Source organism: Oratosquilla oratoria, chromosome 23 (genome assembly GCF_046742065.1).
Source record: "Oratosquilla oratoria isolate Oo_2021 chromosome 23, ASM4674206v1, whole genome shotgun sequence".
Classification (NCBI taxonomy): domain Eukaryota; kingdom Metazoa; phylum Arthropoda; class Malacostraca; order Stomatopoda; family Squillidae; genus Oratosquilla; species Oratosquilla oratoria.
The window spans coordinates 9475269-9494829 of NC_134799.1; the positions used below are offsets into that span (position 1 = coordinate 9475269).

General features: G+C 42.1%; 1 protein-coding gene across 3 annotated transcripts in view; it reads left to right on the top strand.

Annotated features, from left to right (window-relative positions):
• Positions 1-19289, top strand: part of LOC143037961 (uncharacterized) — a 30210-nt gene extending 10921 nt beyond the window's left edge. For all 3 annotated transcript variants that reach the window (XM_076206690.1, XM_076206692.1, XM_076206691.1), the window contains exons 2-3: positions 2290-2585; positions 17674-19289. In XM_076206690.1, coding sequence (XP_076062805.1) covers positions 2290-2585; positions 17674-18991 — 1614 coding nt within the window. In that variant the 3' untranslated portion in view covers positions 18992-19289. The remainder of the gene's footprint in view (positions 1-2289; positions 2586-17673) is intronic.
• Positions 19290-19561: the final 272 nt, after the last annotated feature.

Below are 19561 nucleotides of genomic sequence, written 5' to 3' on the forward strand. Positions count from 1 at the left end.
CAAGGGTGCTTGCACGAGCTGACCTTGAACCTTCGTGTGCATGCGTGAATTTTTTCCTGCCTGTCGATGTCAGTTGCTGGCAAGTAGCCTTTGCGCGAGGTAATGTGTAGTGCTCTCAGCGGTTTTTTATTTGCAAGGAAAATGATGACTGGGATTTTGGTTTCTGGGTTGTACCCATACACCCAGGACTTGTCACAAGTGATTATGGTATTCATGAAGGTGAAGTTTTGGCCATGAAGAGAGTGGCGACAAAATTCGTGCCGAATCTGCTGATGGCGGAGCAAAAGCAACTTTATGTTGAAGTCTCACAGTGCTGGACTCCACAAATAGTGACTCTGACTTCATGATTACCATAATCACTGGTGATGAGTCCTGGGTGTAAGGGTATGACCTGGAAACCAAATCCCAGTCATTTTCTTTGCAATGAAAAACTGCCAAGAGCACTGCACATTACCTCATGCAAATGCTGCTTGCCAGCAACTGATGCTGTCGACAGTGCACGAAGGTTCATGGTCGGCTCATGCAAGCACGCTTGATTCAAATCCATCAGGTTTTTGCTAAATAAATAAAGTCGGATACTTTTCTAACAGACCTCGTATAAAGGGGGAAACAAGGAAGAACCAACTAATTAGAGACGGGTCTCCCTTACAAGTACAGTAGCCAAAATTTGTGAAAAAGTTATTGAAATAAATGGACAAAACATCTGGAGGAAAACAATATACTAAACCTGAGACAATTCGGATTTAGACAGGGAAGGTCATGTGCAACAAATTTGACCTGTTTCTATTCAAGACTAATAGATATAATACAAGAAAGGAATTGATGGGCTGACTTTGCTTTCCTAGATTTACAAAGCGCTTTTGATATAAAGTACCACACAAAAATTAAGAAAACTGGAAACCATAGGAGGGATATATACAAGGAAAGTTATTAAGTGGATGGAGGATTTCTCTCATAAAAGAAAAATGAGAGTGGTGCTTGGGAAAAAGTGATTGGTGGTGTCCTACAGGGATCAGTATTGGCTCTTGTAATGTTTGCTATTTATATAAATGACATGGATGAGGGTGTAGAATGTTATATGAACTTTGCAGACAACACAAAACTGATGAGGAAAGTACAGAAAAGGACTGTGAGTCGCTACAGAGAGACCTAAACAGGGTTTGGGAATGGAGTCAGAAGTGGGAAGTGGACTTTAACATAAAGAAATGTAGCATAATGGAATTTGGAAAGGGTAAAAAAAGAATATCAGGACAATATAAAATTGGTGCAAAGGAAGTAAAGAAAGTGAGTTCTGAAAAAAGACCTGGGAGTGATCATCAGAAAAGACATGACTCCTGATAAACAGATAAATAAAATTGTTGGAGAAACCTACTTGCCAAGATCAGTAAAGGTGGCCTTTACCTACTTGGATGAAGAAATGATAAAGAAAATGCTAGTCACACTGATAAGGCCAAAACTGGAGTACACAGTGACATCATGGACACCCAGTACTAAAAAGAATATAAAGAAAATTGAAAGAATTCAAAAAGCAATTATGAAGATGGCCCCAACACTTTCAAAACTGTTATATGAGGAGAGAAGTCAAAGTTGGAATTACTGACTAGAACAAAGAATAGTAAGAGGTGACCCACTAACCATCTGTAGAATCATGAGAGAAATGGAAGTCCTTGATAGAGAAGACTTACTAAAGTGGGATAAGAGAAATACAAGAGGATATAAAAAGAAGCTCAAAGGACAGTTATAGAAGGGACCTGAAAACGAACGACTTTCCATACAGAGTGGTGGATGTGTGTGGAACAAATTGGACGAAACAACAGGGTGTGCAAAAACCATGCATGAATTTAAGAGCAAACTAGATACTGCTAGATACAAAGACTGTACACCACGAGCATAGCTCCCCTTTCCATAAGATACAACTAGGTAAATACACTCTCACACACTCACACATGCACAGGTAATTCTTAATTTGTGATATATAGGGACAGATGCATCATGTAAATAAAAAAAATCCATAAATCAAGTTTATAACATGCATTCTATAGATCAACAGCTTCTTGAGGAGTATTTCTGGATGTAAAAAAAAAAAAAAAAAAAAAAACTGGAACCAGCACATTTCAATTCAAACCATAAAATTAAGATAAAATTTATTATTTTATCAGTATATATATATGTGTGTGTGTGTGTGTGTATGGATTGATTGGAGTGTGAATGGTGCAGTTAGTCAGTGGTAACTTGGTCTGTCACTAATGTTTCTTATTTCTCCAGTGACTTGATAATTTGTTCCTTCAGGGACCAGACGCTGTACAGGTTATGTCTGCGCGGAGTAGCCCGTCTCCGAGGGCCGTGAGCGGCAACAACAGTAGCAGTAGAGAAAGCAGTCCTGAGCCTGTATTCTCAGTGGACACCTCTGCTAGCTTCTTTCAGTCACCCCCAGAACTGGTGCAGTTTCCACATATTTACAACACCCTGTTTCAGGATGGGTCTTCCCCATTACTGGACCGCCAGAATGAGAACCAAAATGAGAATAAACGTGACAAGCCCAGCCGGAACTTGCAGAAGCAATTTGACGAAGTGGAGGAAAGCAGGTGAGTCTGAAGCCTGGTAAGGATTAGTTGATTAATTTCAGTTTCCAGAAGGTGTCAATTCACCAAACTGCCCATGACAGTTGTGATAGCAAGTTTTTCAACAGTCCTTCTGTCTTTAGCAAATTTATTGTAGAGTTGATTTTTCCAATTATGCTGAGGTAGAAATGTTATAGATTGAAACTAGTGTAGCCATAACAGTCCTTGTGTCTTTCCAATTATGCTGAGGTGGAAATATTATAGATGGAAACTAGTGTATACTTAACCACATAGGTAAATATAGTTAGATTCCTTACAAATAGTGAAGTCACTTGTATCATACAACACTAATTTATTAGATGTGACAGTTAGAATTTTGATATTTTAGTTTGTAAATAATCTTTACTTCTTCAATGTGAGATCCTGCCTAAGATGAGTAAAATTCTGGCGTTTGTCAGAACAAAACATGAAATGCATCATTGTAGAAAAGGGTTAACTTTCTGAAGAATAGCCAGTGAAATTGAAAATGGTGATGGCTTCATCATAGAATAAGGACTGCTGATGGTCACTGGTGTGTGGTGATTCTTTGGGAAAAATAACAGGAAAGGATAATGGAGACTTCCTCTCTCCAAATTTTATTGAAGCCCAGATCAACATCTTGAGATGTTCCCTCAGGGAGTTACTCAGTCTCAGGACTGGTATTAAGATCTTTTTATTACATATAACTGTATTTCTACCATGCATTCACATGTGTGGAGAAGACAGCTGACAACTTGTGATTTCCATCTCCTCCCAGACTACCATACCTTTACCATGTTCAAATGTCACACTAAGTCAGATTATGAACATCTGCTACTCCCAATTTTCCCCAATTATACACCATAGTCAGCACTGCATTTATTTTCTGAGGGATTTGTGGTAGAAACTGAGTCTGTTGTTAGCTATTGTACTGCCCTGGGTGTCTGATAAGAAAACACTGAGGAAAGAGTGACTTGATGGTCTGACTATCAAAAGTTTTTTTCCCCTTTACAAGGGAGGTAGCCAGATCAAAGGCACATACATACATACTCCTACCCATTCCATTCCCATCCACCACCCCTTCCCCCTTTTCATCTTAGCTCTTCATGGATGACGGGTCATCCCTGTATTCTGCCCACTGCCCTGGGTCAAAAGCAGTGTAGCAAGACCATCCACAGCAAGGCCGCATCAGGGCTACTCATAAGTTTTGAGGAAGAAATTCAAGATTATTGTCTGTGTTTTATTAATGTAGAACTGTTCCTGTGTCACAAGCTTATAGTAGTAGGAGTAGGAAAGCAGTCACCAATTGTCAGCTCTCCTTATGAGATGAGTAGAGGGAAAATAGTGGAAGTTGATAAAAGAGTCTTGGGTACAGTATAGAGACTGGATTCCAGGGCCTTCCCCACCAGATGGACATGAGGGGTTGATGGGTTTTGAAGATGACATCAGGGAAGCAGTTCTCTGCTGTCCTTTTTACAGGACCAACACTAGCAAATACCTGTCAATGGCTATAGTGATTGAATAACTATTGAGTAAATTACTGAGGTTGCTTGCTGTATGCATGAGTCACAATTGAAGCCCAGACATGGTTCTTAAAAACTAGGGTTAACCTTAATATTGAGTATAAAGTGTAAACCTTTACTGTCAAATGGTTAACAGATGGAACAATCTTCTTAACACTTGTACATACTATGAGTCACAATCCATCACTATTTATTTTCGATTGAAACTTGTATTTGGTAACTTTATTATACAGATTGTAATGAAATGGTTTATGGGACCAATGATGGGTACCTGCTAGTGGTGGTTCTGTTCAATTTTAGATTGTCAACATCCTTGCCTCCATGTAGAGGTACAACACTGAGTGGCTGACACTCAGTCTTTGGACCAAGTCCAAGATCTTGCTCTATCAACTTTGCATTTCTTCCACCAAAGTTATAAGGAGGGTTGCCAACTAGCAACTGCTCCCCTCTTACTACTAATTTCTACCAATAACAAATAAACAGTCCTACTCTGATAGAACAGAGAGAACTCTCCAAAGTTTCTTCCCAGAGAGATCTATGGAGGGCCCCAAGGACTGTTACCACTGTGGGGCTGCAGGTATTGAGTAAGGGATGATTATAATTGTTGGCTCAATTTCACTGATTGAAAATCTGCAGCCCTGCAGTAACTGGCAACCATCTTTGGCCACAGATCCCTCTAGGAAGAAACTTTGGATTGTTGTCTGTATTGCATTAGTGTGGGGCTGCTTCTTTATCACTGACTGAAAGTAGTAGGAGTAGGTGTTAGAACTATAGTTGAAGTTGATAGAGAAATACTGCGGCTCAGTCCAGAGTCAGTGTCAGGCCTTGGGGCTCTTAGACTGAATGGAGGATGACAGGTTTTGAAAAGGGGCAGCTCTGCTGCTTAATCTTGCTGGACCACTTACATTCAACTCCAACAACAAACTATTATTAATGGATATGGCACAGCATTACAGTTGTAAAAAATTGGTACAATGAGCCTGCAGACATGCCATTTGCATCAGCTGATCGGTTGTATGCCACTTGCATATTTCTCACAGCCCATCACAATTACCTGACTGTTTCACTGAAACTAAGGTACAGTAAATATTTAGCATGGAGATTATAGTATGATCTACACAGCACGGCATTATGGCAGTAGAGAGCAGAATACCCACACACTCCAAGAAACGTCACAGCAACACCCTAATACAGGGATTTCTCATTATATGCGAGGAGTATGTTCCTGAAGGGATTGTGTAATGTAGAAATCGCATAAAGTGAACAGTTAAGTTTTATTTGCTAACTTGATTTTTTCCATCATGTCATTCTAAATAATATGTGTACAATGAAAAAATGACTAGGTTTTTTACCTCGTGTTCTTCCAAAATCGCATATTCTAAACAAATAAATCAAGAAATACCTGTACCTATATTGCAAAACAAGAGGATTACAAAGGCGGAGCATGCCAACAGGAGACCTTTTGGTCCATATCTAGGTCAGATGCGAAAAAAAATCATGATAAATAAATAAATAAATGAAAACTAATAATGTAAATGATAAAATACATAAATGCATAGGTATAGTTAGATAATAAACAAACAGGTAAATAGTAAATAATGATAAATTGACATAACTAATAATAGATGAGAATGAAGCAAATTGTAATAAACAGACAAATGATAACAAAACAAATAAACAATGTAAAATAATAGTCATTACAGAATCTTGCTTAGGTGTTTATCTAAATGATTCTTAACTTCAAACTGAACTACATTGCACTGCCTCGGCAGGAAGTTTATTCCATTCATTAACTACACAGTTGGCAAAGTTGTTTCTACCCACTTCCAAATTAAATCTATACACAGACGTATTCTTTTCTTCCTCCACGACCACCAGATACCAGCCTCCAGAAGGAAATCCATAATCATATCACTCACTGCTTGATCAACAAATGGAAGGACAATACATTGCTGGATGCCAGACCCCCTGATATCCATCCTTCTGAATCCTCTCACCCCTGAAAAGACAGAGTCCACCTGGCCAGACTGCGATGTGGGCACAATCCACCCCTTCTAAGCTACCAGAAGAGGCTGGATGACTGCATTGCAGCCAACTACCCAGGATGTAACACTTCCCCCCATACTATACAACACATTATGGAAGACTGCATTGTACAAAATTATGCACACCAACAACACAATATATACTTGATAAAGAATTTGTGGGAAAACCCTGTTCAAGCTGTGGCATTCCTCAGGAGATGGGACTGCTTGGCCTGACAGTCTAGGGAATGACAGCATTAACAACAACGGCAGTAGAAAACTTCGGTACAAGTCTTCTGAAGATACTTGCATCAGCTGATTGGTGTGCCAGCAGTGCTGACCCCAAGTCTCTAGTTTTTCAATTTTGTGTCCATTGTACTATCACTGACTCTATTCCTAATATTTCTGCAATAATTTTGTCATGCAAAAAGTGAAGCATAAATAAAGCCCATGATGTTCCATTGAAAATTAGAAAAACTTTTAGGACATGATAGTGCAATGGAAGTGGTATGGCCCATTGTTATTACTGCATAATGCATTTTTTTTATGTAGTTTATGAGTGGTAGGCTACTAGTAGGTAAGGATATCTTTTTGTGGGTAATAACAAATGAGTAATGGTTTTGCAGTGGGAAGACATTGACATAAGTATCAATAAAAACAATTTAGCATCCTAATTTGCACTGTATGGGGCAGAAACAGAACATAAGAGAGGAAGAGAGAAGGAGTTTGAATGTGTTTGAGATGAGGTGTCTGAGAAGTATGATAGGGGTTACTAGGCTGGATAAAGTGAGAAATGAGGAGGTGAGGAGGAGAAGGGTTGGAAAGGGAGTTGGGAGATAGGGTGGATGAAAGAGTATTGAGATGGTTTGGACACATGGAGAGAATGAGTGAAGGAAGACTAGTGAAAGAGGTGTGGAAGGAGTGAATATGAGGGGGGTGACCTAGGATGAGATGGATGGATGGGGTAAAAGGGGCATTGAGGAAGGATGGGAGAGGACAGAAGACAGGGGTGAATGGAAAATGGTTGCATATGGATAATGTGATGTATGAGGTGGAATGGATGGGGGATGGAGGGTGAGGGAGTATGTGTGAGAAAAATTTGACGCAGCCCGAAGGGATTTCTCTCCCTCTTCTCCTTTTCTGCATGAGGGGACGGAGAGGGAGGTCGCTGATTTAATGAAGCGGCCTTGTTTGGATGAGCTGTGTCTTGCGACGCTGCTTCTGACCCAGGGCAGTGGAGAAGATACAGGGATGACCAGTCATCCAGGAGGTGCCAAGATAAGAGGGAGGGAAGAGGGTGGAGGGGAGTGGAGTGTGATAGGGTTGGAATGGGTGGGAGTGGTTTTTATGCCTTTGTGTTTTGGCTATCCCCCCTTATAAGGGGGGGGAAGACTTTGGTATATGTATGTATGTGTAATTTTGTATTGGACTTTATTAGTACATGCTGTCTGGTGTTGGTAATCTTTAGTTGCTTTTCTTCTGGTGATGTCAGTTGTCTTTTGGTTACACTTACAATTCTTGGCAGTGATGGTACTTAATTTTGGGGTTTACTTGTCTGCAAATGTAGGTCTGAACCTGAAATACTCTGCAGAATTCTAGGTCAACTTATGTGGTGATATGTATGGTATATATTTTTTAAACCAACAATAGATACCAACCAATGGTGGTCCTGCAAGGTGGACAGCAATGAGAATCTCCACACTCGGTATCTTTAATTTGATCTCTTTAATCATTGTTTTCTGGTGGTGTGGCACCTTGTTTCATCACCAGAATGAAGCCAAGATCTCTGTTAACTTTTATTATTTCTTAGATTAATCTTGGATTTCATCTTGTCCTCTTTTACTTTTGTGCTGTTGTTCTAATTTGCTCTAATTCCCCTTTTTGAATATCTTTCCCTTTTTATGTGACTAATATTGATGTTTAATTTGTGATTTTTGTTGTGATTCTAACATCTCTTTTCAAGAATCACTAGGTCCAACCTAACTTCTCATTTTGTCAAGTAAGGGCTGTATGACACTGAATAATTTTTCCATACTCACCCTAGTCAGTTGTAGAATAGAATTCTCTTCCATAACTAATTTTCAGTAAAAACAGTGGCAGAGATTGGCATGGGTGGTGAGGGCAGTTGCGTAGGGTAGTACCTTGGTTGGCAGTGGTAGCACTAGGTGCTCTCACAAGAATACTGAATAATATTTGTAAAAAATATCTCAATCAAAAAGTGGTGGGATATGCAAGGTTGTTGTGAAGATAAAAAAATGTTGAAGTTAATCAAGTAGTGAAATTGTTCATTTTAATGAATCAACAGGTAACTAAAGCAGTTATGTAAGCTTCCACACAATATCTTACCACTTTAATGAGCACAAAAATTTGGGAAGCATAATTCAAAATGGAAAGCGATGGAAAAAAATACTCAAAAGCTCAAATAACAATGTCAACATTGACCAGTGTATAGTGCATGACTTCATCATTAAATGTACATCTTCATTTTTATTGATATTTGCAAATTTAATGTAAATGACCAAACAATCATAGCCCAGCACAGCAACAACAAAGTATTGGTCAATGAACACAACTCATCCTTGACAAGCTAGAACTGTGGCTGAAACAAAACCGAATGTCTGCTTCCACTTGGAAATCATCAATGGCATTGCTGAGCCCCAACTATCTTGAATAAAAAAAGCACCCAACAATTAGATTTAATGGCCATACTCTCCTATTTGATGAAACTCAAAATAACTAAACTTGTGTTTTGATGCACACATTACTGACAGCCCACATATCAAAGACCTGAGAGTGGAAAAAACAAAAAACTGAAGAGACTAAGAACAGTAGCATATGAATGACACTAGACTATGCCTCCACAGTATGGCATCAAATAATCAAGAAAAAAAAAATCCTACAAATATCACAAAATAAAGCATTTAACCCATTAAACTCCGATGACAAGATGTCTCGTCATTTGGTCAAATAAAACAAAAAATCATAAAACACCAAAATGTTTGATCAAACACCAGAAAAATATGACATCAGTCCTCCTCGCGAGCGAAGCGAGGACTGACGTCATATTTTTCTGGTGATTGATCAAACATTTTGGTGTTTTATGATTTTTTGTTTTATTTGACCAAATGACAAGACATCTTGTCATCGGAGTTTAATGGGTTAATAATAACAACTGGCTGCACTAAAACAACCATCTGAGCTCACCTATAGTCAAAACCAAGATTCTTCTCAAAGAGCAACATATAGAAATGGTATGTACAAAGCTCTATACAACCCTCAAACCCTATCACCTTTTATGCCATATCTCACAGATACAATAAGAAATAACCCCAGCAACATGTTACTCCAATATCTGCAATAATTTACCCCAAGTGCATAACACATCCATGCAAAATCTACACTCATCACAAAACGAGCACTCCTTAACAAAACCTCAAATGTTCTACTCCAGACTCCCCCAGACAAGAAACCTAATTAAAGTTGCTCCCAAAATAAGTAAGGACTATACTGGCACAAGTGCATTCAGGCTATCACCCAACATTGAAACACAGAATTGTCCTGGCCGCAGACTTCATTTGCTATAGATATGACCACTACACAGAAGACATACAACACCTCATCCTAACTACCCAAGTTCCTCTACTTTGACAACAACAGAAAAATTCTTATGAACCAAGTTGATGGCCTTTACTAGTTATTTACGAGTTGGTCTTTTGCAAAATAGACCAAGGGGAATGAATTGGCTCCTGGATGATAGGTCATCCCTGCATCTCGCCCAGTGCCCTGGGTCAGAAGCAATGCAGCAAGGCTGGTTCATTTAATTGGCAAAAACCCCCTCTCCGTCCCCTATTGCAGAAAAAGATAAGACAAAAGTCCCTTCAGGCTGCTTCAAAATATCATTCACACTTCCTAACCCCCATCCCCACCCACTCCCATAAATCACAGCATCATCCTTACACAACCACTCTCCACTCACCCCTATCTGTCTCTCCCTTCCTCAACAGACATTCCTCTCCCAACACCTTTTACCCCATCCATTCATCTCATCCTTGATTGCCCCCTCATATTCACTCCATCCACCTCTGCCTTCCACACTTCATTAATCTTTCTTCTCTTGTTCTTTCCATATGTTCTAACCATCAACAACCCTATTTCCCAACTCCTTTTCCACTGCCGTTCTTCTCCTCATTTCTCACTATCCAGCCCAGTAACCCCTACCATACTTATATACTTCTCAGACATTTTATTTCAAATACATTTAACTTCTTCCTCTCTTATGTTTCATGTTTCTGCCCCATACAGTGCTGTTGGCACAATCACGCCTTCATGCAGTCTCCTCTTAGCATCCATTCGCAAATGTCTATTTCTCATTACACTTTCTAATCCCCCAAGGTATTTACTTGCTTCTATCAATCTACATTTTACCTCCACTTCTACTCCTCTCATTCCTGCCACATTTGCCCCCAATATCTAAAGCTATCCACTTCCTTCAGTCTCTCTCCCTTAAAGATTCCAATTTGAGGCCATCTTCTCCCCTTGTACATCTCACCTTTTACCCACATTTATCTTTAACTTCCTTCTTTTACACACCTTCCCAAACTTCATCACTAACTTCTTCAATCCCTTCACTGATCTTGTTACAAGTGCAGTGTCAGTAAACAACAACTGGTTTATATCCCATTTTTCTCCATTTTCTTTAACCGTCTCCAATCCCTGACCCATTACCCTTGTATTTACCTCTTGCACCACCCCATCCATGTATGAATTGAAGAGCCATGGTGACATGACCATCCCTGACAAAGTACCACCTTTACCTTAACCACTTGCTACCTCCATATCTAATTGTAACACAGGCTCTGTTACTCTCAATCTATAGTCCATTAAAGTCCTATCTATCACCCTTCCATCCACCACCCTGTCCCATGTGTACTCATGCTTGACTTCCTAAACACTTTGCTATCATCACCTCTTTCTAGACACATCAATCTTCTCTTCACTGTGTTATTTTATGGCACTCCACATTTCCCAACCACCCCATCTGTTGGTTTGTCCCCTACTCTAGCATTGAGATCACCAAATACCACTACATTGACATTTCTCCATAAACTTTCAGAGTTAAATACCCACCTTCCACTCTCAGAAATACTGTCACCCAGCTGTCCCATCAAAAATACCTTTTTGCTCCCAAAATCATGACCTGTAAACACTTATTGTACTCAAGGAGAGACCCCAAATGGCAGTAACTCCCTTCCCCTTCCCTCCTTCAATAATCCCGAGACATGCAGCCCATACCCATAATTGGAACACCAACCCAAATGCTAATGCACCCAGTCCTGCAATGGAATCTTCATGGATTCATCCTAGACTGGAAAATCATTCTCCTCCAACTGTGCTTTGCTATGAGAAGCACAAATTGTATATGCATACTACACTTTGGTACAATGACATCTGCATAGGTGCCAGGAGGTGCAAGTGGGTGCATAAGGTTGCTGGCATTGGCATTTTGATTATATATTTTTTTCTGAAGTTGGGCATGAGTTACCCTGGATTCTGTGAACTGGTTTGATCACGTTTTCTGTGTTTATTATTACTCAGAGTAAAAGAGAATGAGTAATACAGCAGTGACTTTATATTTTATAATGCAAATTGTGTGATGCAAATTACATATGGTAGCTAATGCTGTGTATAAGAATTTGAGTCGTACTGAAGTGGTTAACAGACTACATATTTATTTGTCCTTACTTCTCAAGGTAAAAGAGGAATGGTAGTCTTGGGTGATATAAGAAAGTACCACATTAATACAACATAGACAACAGTGCTAAGTTTCCTATTGGAGAGATCATTGGGAAGGCCCATGGACCATTTCCAGCCATTGGTGTGCAGGGAAATTGTAATGCAGAAAGTGGTATTACTCCTTATCAGCATTAATATTAATGCTGTGTTTCTGATACTGTATTTCCATTTCTATTTATTTGTTTATTTATTGATTTATTTTTTCCCCCTAGTGTTTTCTACAAGGATGCAGTGCTACCAGAGCTCGGTAGAGCACTGCTCGCACACCTTTTGTTTATGGCTGAAGTAGAAATACCGTTTGCCTTCTCTTCCAGAATATACATACATATATACATACATATTATATATAGCAAGGGGTTTTTCCCCCCATTACACGGGAGGTAGCCAAAGTCAGTCATAATTCTACCCTCATCCATTTCATCCGCACACACACCACTCCCATTCACCACCCCTCCCTTTCTCTTTTCTTGGCTCCTGGATGCTGGGTCATCCCTTCTTTATATATATATATATATATATATATATATATATATATATATATATATATATATATATATATATATATATATATATATATATGTGTGTGTGTGTGTGTGTGCAGTAACATTGAAGACAGGGAGAAACAACTTTGGGCTGAATATGATCTTTACATAATTTGTACATATACCAAGGGTTTTTTCCCCTTTACAAGGGAGGTAGCCAAAATCAAAAGGCATAATTCTGCTCCCATCCACTCTACCCCCACTCCCTACCCCTCCCTCCCTGCATCTCACCCATTGCCCTGGGTCAGAAGCAATGCAATAAGACACAGCATGTCCACAGCAAGGCTACTTCATTAAATTGGTAACCCCCCTCCCTGTCCTGTCATGCTATAACATTGACGATGGGAAGAAATCCCTTTGGGATTTGTCAAAATATAATTCACACACAACCACTCTCAACCCCCCTACCCATTCCCATGCATCATAGTATCATCCATATATGGTCATTCTCCATTCACCTGTCTTCTTCCTTCTCCCTTCCTTCCTTGGCAGGCATCCCCCTCTTGCTCAACACTCCTTTCACCTCATCCATCCATGTCCCCTGTTGTTCCCTCATGTTCACTCCATCCACCTCTGCCTTCCACACTTCTTTTACTAATCTTTCTTCACTCATTCTATCCGTGTCCAAATCATCCCAATACTCTTTCATCAACCATGTCTTCCATCTCCTTTTCCAACCCAGCTCTCCCCCTCACCTCTTCATATCTCATTATTTGTATATATATATATATATATATATATATATATATATATATATATATATATATATATATATATATATATATATATATATACATACAAATATTGTTTATTGTAAGATAGTTTCTATTGATTAAAGTGAAGGCTACTGTGGATTTGAATTAGTTGGGTCATGTAATGCCTGACATTGACCATGTTATAATTTGAAAAATAGTACTGCAACACTGGTTACATGAGAATTTATTTAAAAAAGCTTTTGATGGATTGGAAAAAATTATCATGCCATGTCAAGTTTGAAAAAGGCCAACATTATGACAAATACTGATTTTAGGGAAAAGCTGCTGCAGCATCAGTGGTCACATTTCAGACTGGGTAAAGGTTTTCCTGAGTGCACAGGGAACTAAGTAAAACCATGTTGTGTTCAGGTTACTTTTTCTTTTTCAAATACTGAATTAGTGCAGGTAGTTTGCTTATTTTTTTGTTTTCAGTCTTTAGCTTCTTATTTTTTATACATTTTATGAATGTTTATTTTTTCATGAATAAAGCTATTTTTTTCCCATGCTGTATTATTACCTTTTTCAGTCTGAAAGAATGCATGTTACCAAATATGAAAAAAATATAATAAAGATGACCAGGGTACTTGAAGTTTACAACATACAGTGTGGAGATGGATCTCATGTTATGTACTGCAAAATAGTCTGGAGGTATTGGTTGTGAAAACATAAAACATGATCAGTGAAAGGATCTTGTTTGAGCCTTAAGGGCGAGGGTGCCTTTCAATATACAAAGCCACAGGTCTTGTCTGGGTGTGGTGAAGCAAGCTGATTCATCTTGGTGAATATAGTTTGCCGAGTTTAAATCACATATAAAAGTTCTTTCATGGACTGTGCCATGTACTGCTTTGGTGATGGGTTCATGTTATTGGTTTTATTATTGATATAACTGCAGTTGTAATTTGGATAATACCATATTTTGGCGAGTTTAGGGACCAGTGACAGGTACCTGCATGTATTGGTTCTGTGAGGTAGACAGTAGAGATGCCTATTTTCAGAACCCATCAATTCCCTCACCACCCTCAGGAGGTGCAGACCTAAGGATTCGTGTTATTTTGGCCCACGGTGATTTCGGCCCAATGAATTTGGCCCCAGGATGTGGCCCCAGGATGCCTCCAAACCCATGCGATTGTCTGCTGTGATTATCTTGCATGTACATGCATCTTGAAAAATTTACAGTTGGAGATCATACAAACAAGCCTATTATGAAAAATTTAAGGTTGATCATGGTGGACGTTTAGAAAGTGATAGAGAAAAAATATTTACATTAATATTACTCCTTAAACTGTAACTCCCTTACACATTACAAGTAGTACCTCCGTGATTTCAATAAATTGCACAAAGACTAGATTAAAATTTAGGTAGTCTAAATATATAAAACCCATTATAACTAGGCCTACTTAGATGTTATAAAATGTATGTGCACCATGATTACAGTTACATGATATAGCCTAGACAATTCTACAAAAGAAGAAGCACATTAGAAATATCACAAAGTCTATTGTACGATTTTCTTCTTCCCAAGATTGGAGCATAAATATTAGAGCAGGTTTTTAGCAAATCATAAGCAGACTTTTCACTTGATTTGTCAGTGCCCCACGCATCAGATACCTGCCTTGCATTTTTACGTAGTTGGTCCGCCGGTAGTGCTTTAGCTTTTTATAGGAAACCAGTCGTGTCTGCACTGGAATCAAATGTGCCTTGGTTTCCAGGAGATTCACTAGCAAATAAAAACTCATGTTCGTTCTTCCTTTGGTGTTTATATGATGATGCCACCGCTTAATATCATTGTTGGTCCTGATTGCTTCATTGTACACTGTCCACGACTTGGGTTGAAATGTACTACTTGATATCCATGGCTTAGAAATGTACTGATAGATGATTGCAAATGCATTCCCCTCTTAATTTCCAAGCGTCAATTGAAGTTAAGTCTAATTACCATCAATTAGCCTAGTATTGCAATACTGCCATAGCCGTGTTAGTTATCAGTTTTATTCAATTAAGCCTAATATAGTTCCTAACTTCAGCTCATCACTTCTCTCTCAATTGACAAAGGTGTCTGGGCCAAAGAAGAATTTAATGACAATTTTCTAAAAAAGAAAACGGTAAATTCTTAATGTAATTAACAAGGGCCTACATGGGTTTGTTACAAAAAACAAAGATAATCAAAGAAAGTGGGCTTTCGTCCTTCGGCTGCTCAAATATTGAACCATGGCATTTATTCACAATGTTCACCAGTTTACACAGTCATGACCCCCATGTTGATACAGCTTGCAGGAAACCATGATTTCCTGACTGAATCGTCGGTTTCCTTCAGCTGACGAAACCGTATCGCATCGTCATCAGTAGGCCTAAGTGTCACTCACACACCTTGGAGGAGCTATATCATATCATCAGTACATTATAGTAATTAGGGTCACTGTTTGACTGACAAACTCATCACATCATCATCAGTAATTAGTGTCACTCTCTGACACTGACTGAATCATCAGTTTCTTCCGATTGGCGAACAATACCACTTAATGATTCCGTCTCCGGCGATTTCGGCCTTCGCTGTAATAAGGCCCGAGTAGAATCTTACATTACTAGTTGATTCGTAGAAAATAAAATCATGAAGATGTACTAATGGGCGGCGTAGTTAAATACATGTCTCCAGTCAACGAATTGTTGTTCTTCCATTATCTTCTGAACCATTCAACCGCACAGCTAACGTTCATTGAAGTTGGGTCTAATTACCAGGGACCGAATTCACCAGGGCCGTGGGCCGAAATCACCAAATCTGCAGCCCTGAGGGGCTGACACTTGATCTCCAGACTGTAAGATATCTGCTAACTTCAGCTATATTTCTCGCACCGTTTTTACACGTGGAGATCCAACAACTAATGGCGACATGAAAATAGGCTCATATTCACACAACATAGACCACAGTTCAAAAGTTTTTTTTTTTTCTAAAGAGATCTGCATGTTCTCCATTTAATGAACCTCAAGGCAAAATTGACTTGTTATTTTGCATGAGTTCATCTCCAGATCATATTAAGTTACCTGTTTAATTAGTGGCTTACAGCAATTTCAGTTTAGCTGTGCCATGTATCAGTAAGTGCTGGATTCGAGCCCACAACAAACCGAAAGCGAGACCAGCACGCTTCCGATTAGGCCAACAACCACTATATACCCAGGGCATGGCCAAACTGTTGACCCTTGTTCCTACGTCGTGAATATGGCTGACTTCCCTCGGTGCTTGGAAAGATGGGGCAAGTGGCATTCACTGGTGGTTAGTCCCGATCGAACTGAATCAGCTTATTTTACGATGTGGGAACAAGGCTTTGATCATGATTGTTCGCATAATGATTACTCATTAATGGGGTCATCGGAAACGTGCTTGCCGGTCTCGTATGCGCTTAGTTGTGGGTTCGAATCCCGCACTCCGCTCCGATTCCCAACGGTGGCTGTTAGTTACCCAAACAGTCCGCAAAGCGCATGGTAGGGGAAAGATGACTGCTTCGGCCGCAGCTACCCAGCGCCTCCTGGCGTAAGCTCCTCTCTTTGCTCACGTGGAATGGTGGTTAGCGTCCCTGTCTCTAATGTGGGAAGCCCGGGTTCGGTCCTCAACAAATACTAAGTAGTTTAAATCTGACGTTAAGGGTTTCCGTAGCGGCGGACATGAGAGGTGCTGTATACTATTACCGCACTACCATGTAGACATATTAGTATACTTTAACTTGTTATATTGCTCTCAAACATCATTCACAACCACATCCATTCCAACTTGCACAACACATGATCTTCCCACCATCTATACAACCGTATAAAGGTAGATTGAGTCACCATAAGGAAGTACGGAGGCTGTTACACCCGCCAGCGGGATAGACCGACGGTCTTGCAGTGGACTCGTTTCAGCGAGGTGGCTCGTATGTGCACACATACTTGCATATACATAGATATATACAGGCATACATGCATAAACACAAACATGCATCATGTATACATGCATATTATTGGATTATACAAGAACGGGGTCTTAATGTAGCCTTCGTTCAGGCCGAAGCCCGCCCGTCGTCTTTTAGCCGGATGGAAGCGGAGTTGGCACCACGATAGTCGAAGAAGTCACGGGTGGACGGTGGGCGGACGCTGAGGTTTGGGCGGTGCTGTGCAGGAGACGCTTTGATGCGTTCCGTAGTCTTCACCTTTGCCTTTCCTTGTCGGTCTCGGATATCCGGGCCGAACAAGTCTCCGGTTCCATTTGGGGATCGAACTCGGTTGTGTATAGAGGCAGGATCGATAACCAAAATGCCCCTCCCCCCTCAAAAAAAAAAAAAAAAAAAAAATAATAATTAGGACTTTGTTCAGTGTCTTAGTCTCTGGGACACGAATATCACCCAACAAGGTGCGTAGCTGACAGTAGCGGCGTGTATCCATACATTCCATGGCGTTAACTGTGGTTATCTTTTTGTCCTTTACAGAGATGAAGAGGCGCCGGGAGCACGCCATCAAAGGCGCGGTCCACGATCTCCGCCGAGTACCACCCTCGGGGGGGCTCACCACCCTTCCACGTCGAACTCGGGCCACGGGGACCCAATGTCCGTGTCCCCCTCTCACACCGTGGCCTCAGCGCCGGTGACCCCTGGCAGTATCCCCGTGTCGATGGGGCCCATGTCCACTGGGGGCCCCACCCCCTGGGACCCCGTGGGTGTCCCCGTGACAGCGTCTTCGTATCCTGCTGGTGTCTCCGCGCCGATGGCTCCATATCCCATCGGAGTCCCCACGCCTGTGGCTTCGTATCCTGCAGGAGTCCCCGCCCCTGTGGCTCCATATCCTGCAGGTGTCCCCGCACATGTAACTCCATATCCGGGCGGGGTTCCCATTGCCGCCTCCGTCGCTTATACCTCCGTGCCGTCCAGTCACATGCCCTCCACATCTTTATCTTCCCGCACGGCGGCGCGCTGGCCGCCAGCTTCGCCCAACACGCCGTCGTCGCCCAGGACCTCAGTCGTGCCCGTCCCCTCCACGACCTCCCCGACCGACATCTCCCCCGAGCACCTGGCTGAGCTGGCCCAGCTGGTGCACAAGGTGTTCAGGGGCCATGCGGGCGGCGGAGGAGGGACGGCCGAGGCGGGCGGCGGGGATCGGTGGCTGACGGAGAAGGTCCGCCTCGTGTCGCGCCTGCTAACTGTCACGCCACGGCACCGCGTGACGGAGGCCGTAGACGAATTCAGACACCACGTCAGGGCCAACCAGGCGGGCGTGCCCTCCATGGACTTGGTCGGGGCGGCCCTCCTGCAGCTGGACCCGCTCCTGAGCTACCAGCGGGACCCGGACAGCAGCGACAGCAAGACGCCAGGACCCACGCGCCCCATCCCCCTCCCGGACAACCTGAAGGACAGGCTCTCCCGCGGGAGGTGGGTGCCCATGATGCACGTCCTGTGGGGCTCGTACACGGTGGACCAGGAAGGGCTGGACCCTCGGAAGCCGCACGACCTCCAGCGTGAGGTGCCCGAGGACTTCGTCAGCCACGTCCGGAGGATCGACCTGATGCGGGCGCTGAACCTGCACGTGATGTGCGTGGCCACCCGGTTCCCGCTGGTGGCGGCCGCCATGTCCGGCATCGTCCACGACTTCTGGAACCTGGCCTTCGCCCACCGGCTCCCGGTCAAGACCTGCGCCGCCATCTACGACGCCATCTTCAAGGAGATGCCCATGGGGCTCGCCCGCTACCACGTCGTGTCCTTCGAGAAAATCCCCAACTGGAGCATCAAGGGGGTCCTCGGGAGGGAGTTGTAGCAGCCGCCGCCGCCGAGGGAGAGCTCCCGCTGAGGACGCACGTCAGTCACTAGACCTCGAGTGACTCGACTTCGTGGACTTCGAGGGTGCTCTGCCTCGGTTGTACCTGAGGCCGGAGGAGAGGCGGATCATGACTGCTCTCAGTTTAATGCTCTTCCCGGTCATTCGACACCTTCAATCCTGCTCTCTACAACACATGCGCGCGCGCACACACACACACACACACACACACACACACACACACACACACACACACACACACACACACACACACACACACACACACACACACACACACCTCACACACACACACCTCTCTCTCACACACACACACACACACACACACACACACACACACACACACACACACACACACACACACACACACACACAGAGACAGACAGACAGTACATGCACACAATCCCAACCCTACCACAATCTACCTCCGCACTCTGTAAACGTCCCTTGTGATACATGTGAAGTCGACCGTGGTGGAGTGGTCAAGTTCTTCCCTAAATGTCAAGGACGAAGTTTCGTCTTCCTTGCCAAGGGCGAGTGATGTCTTGTCGA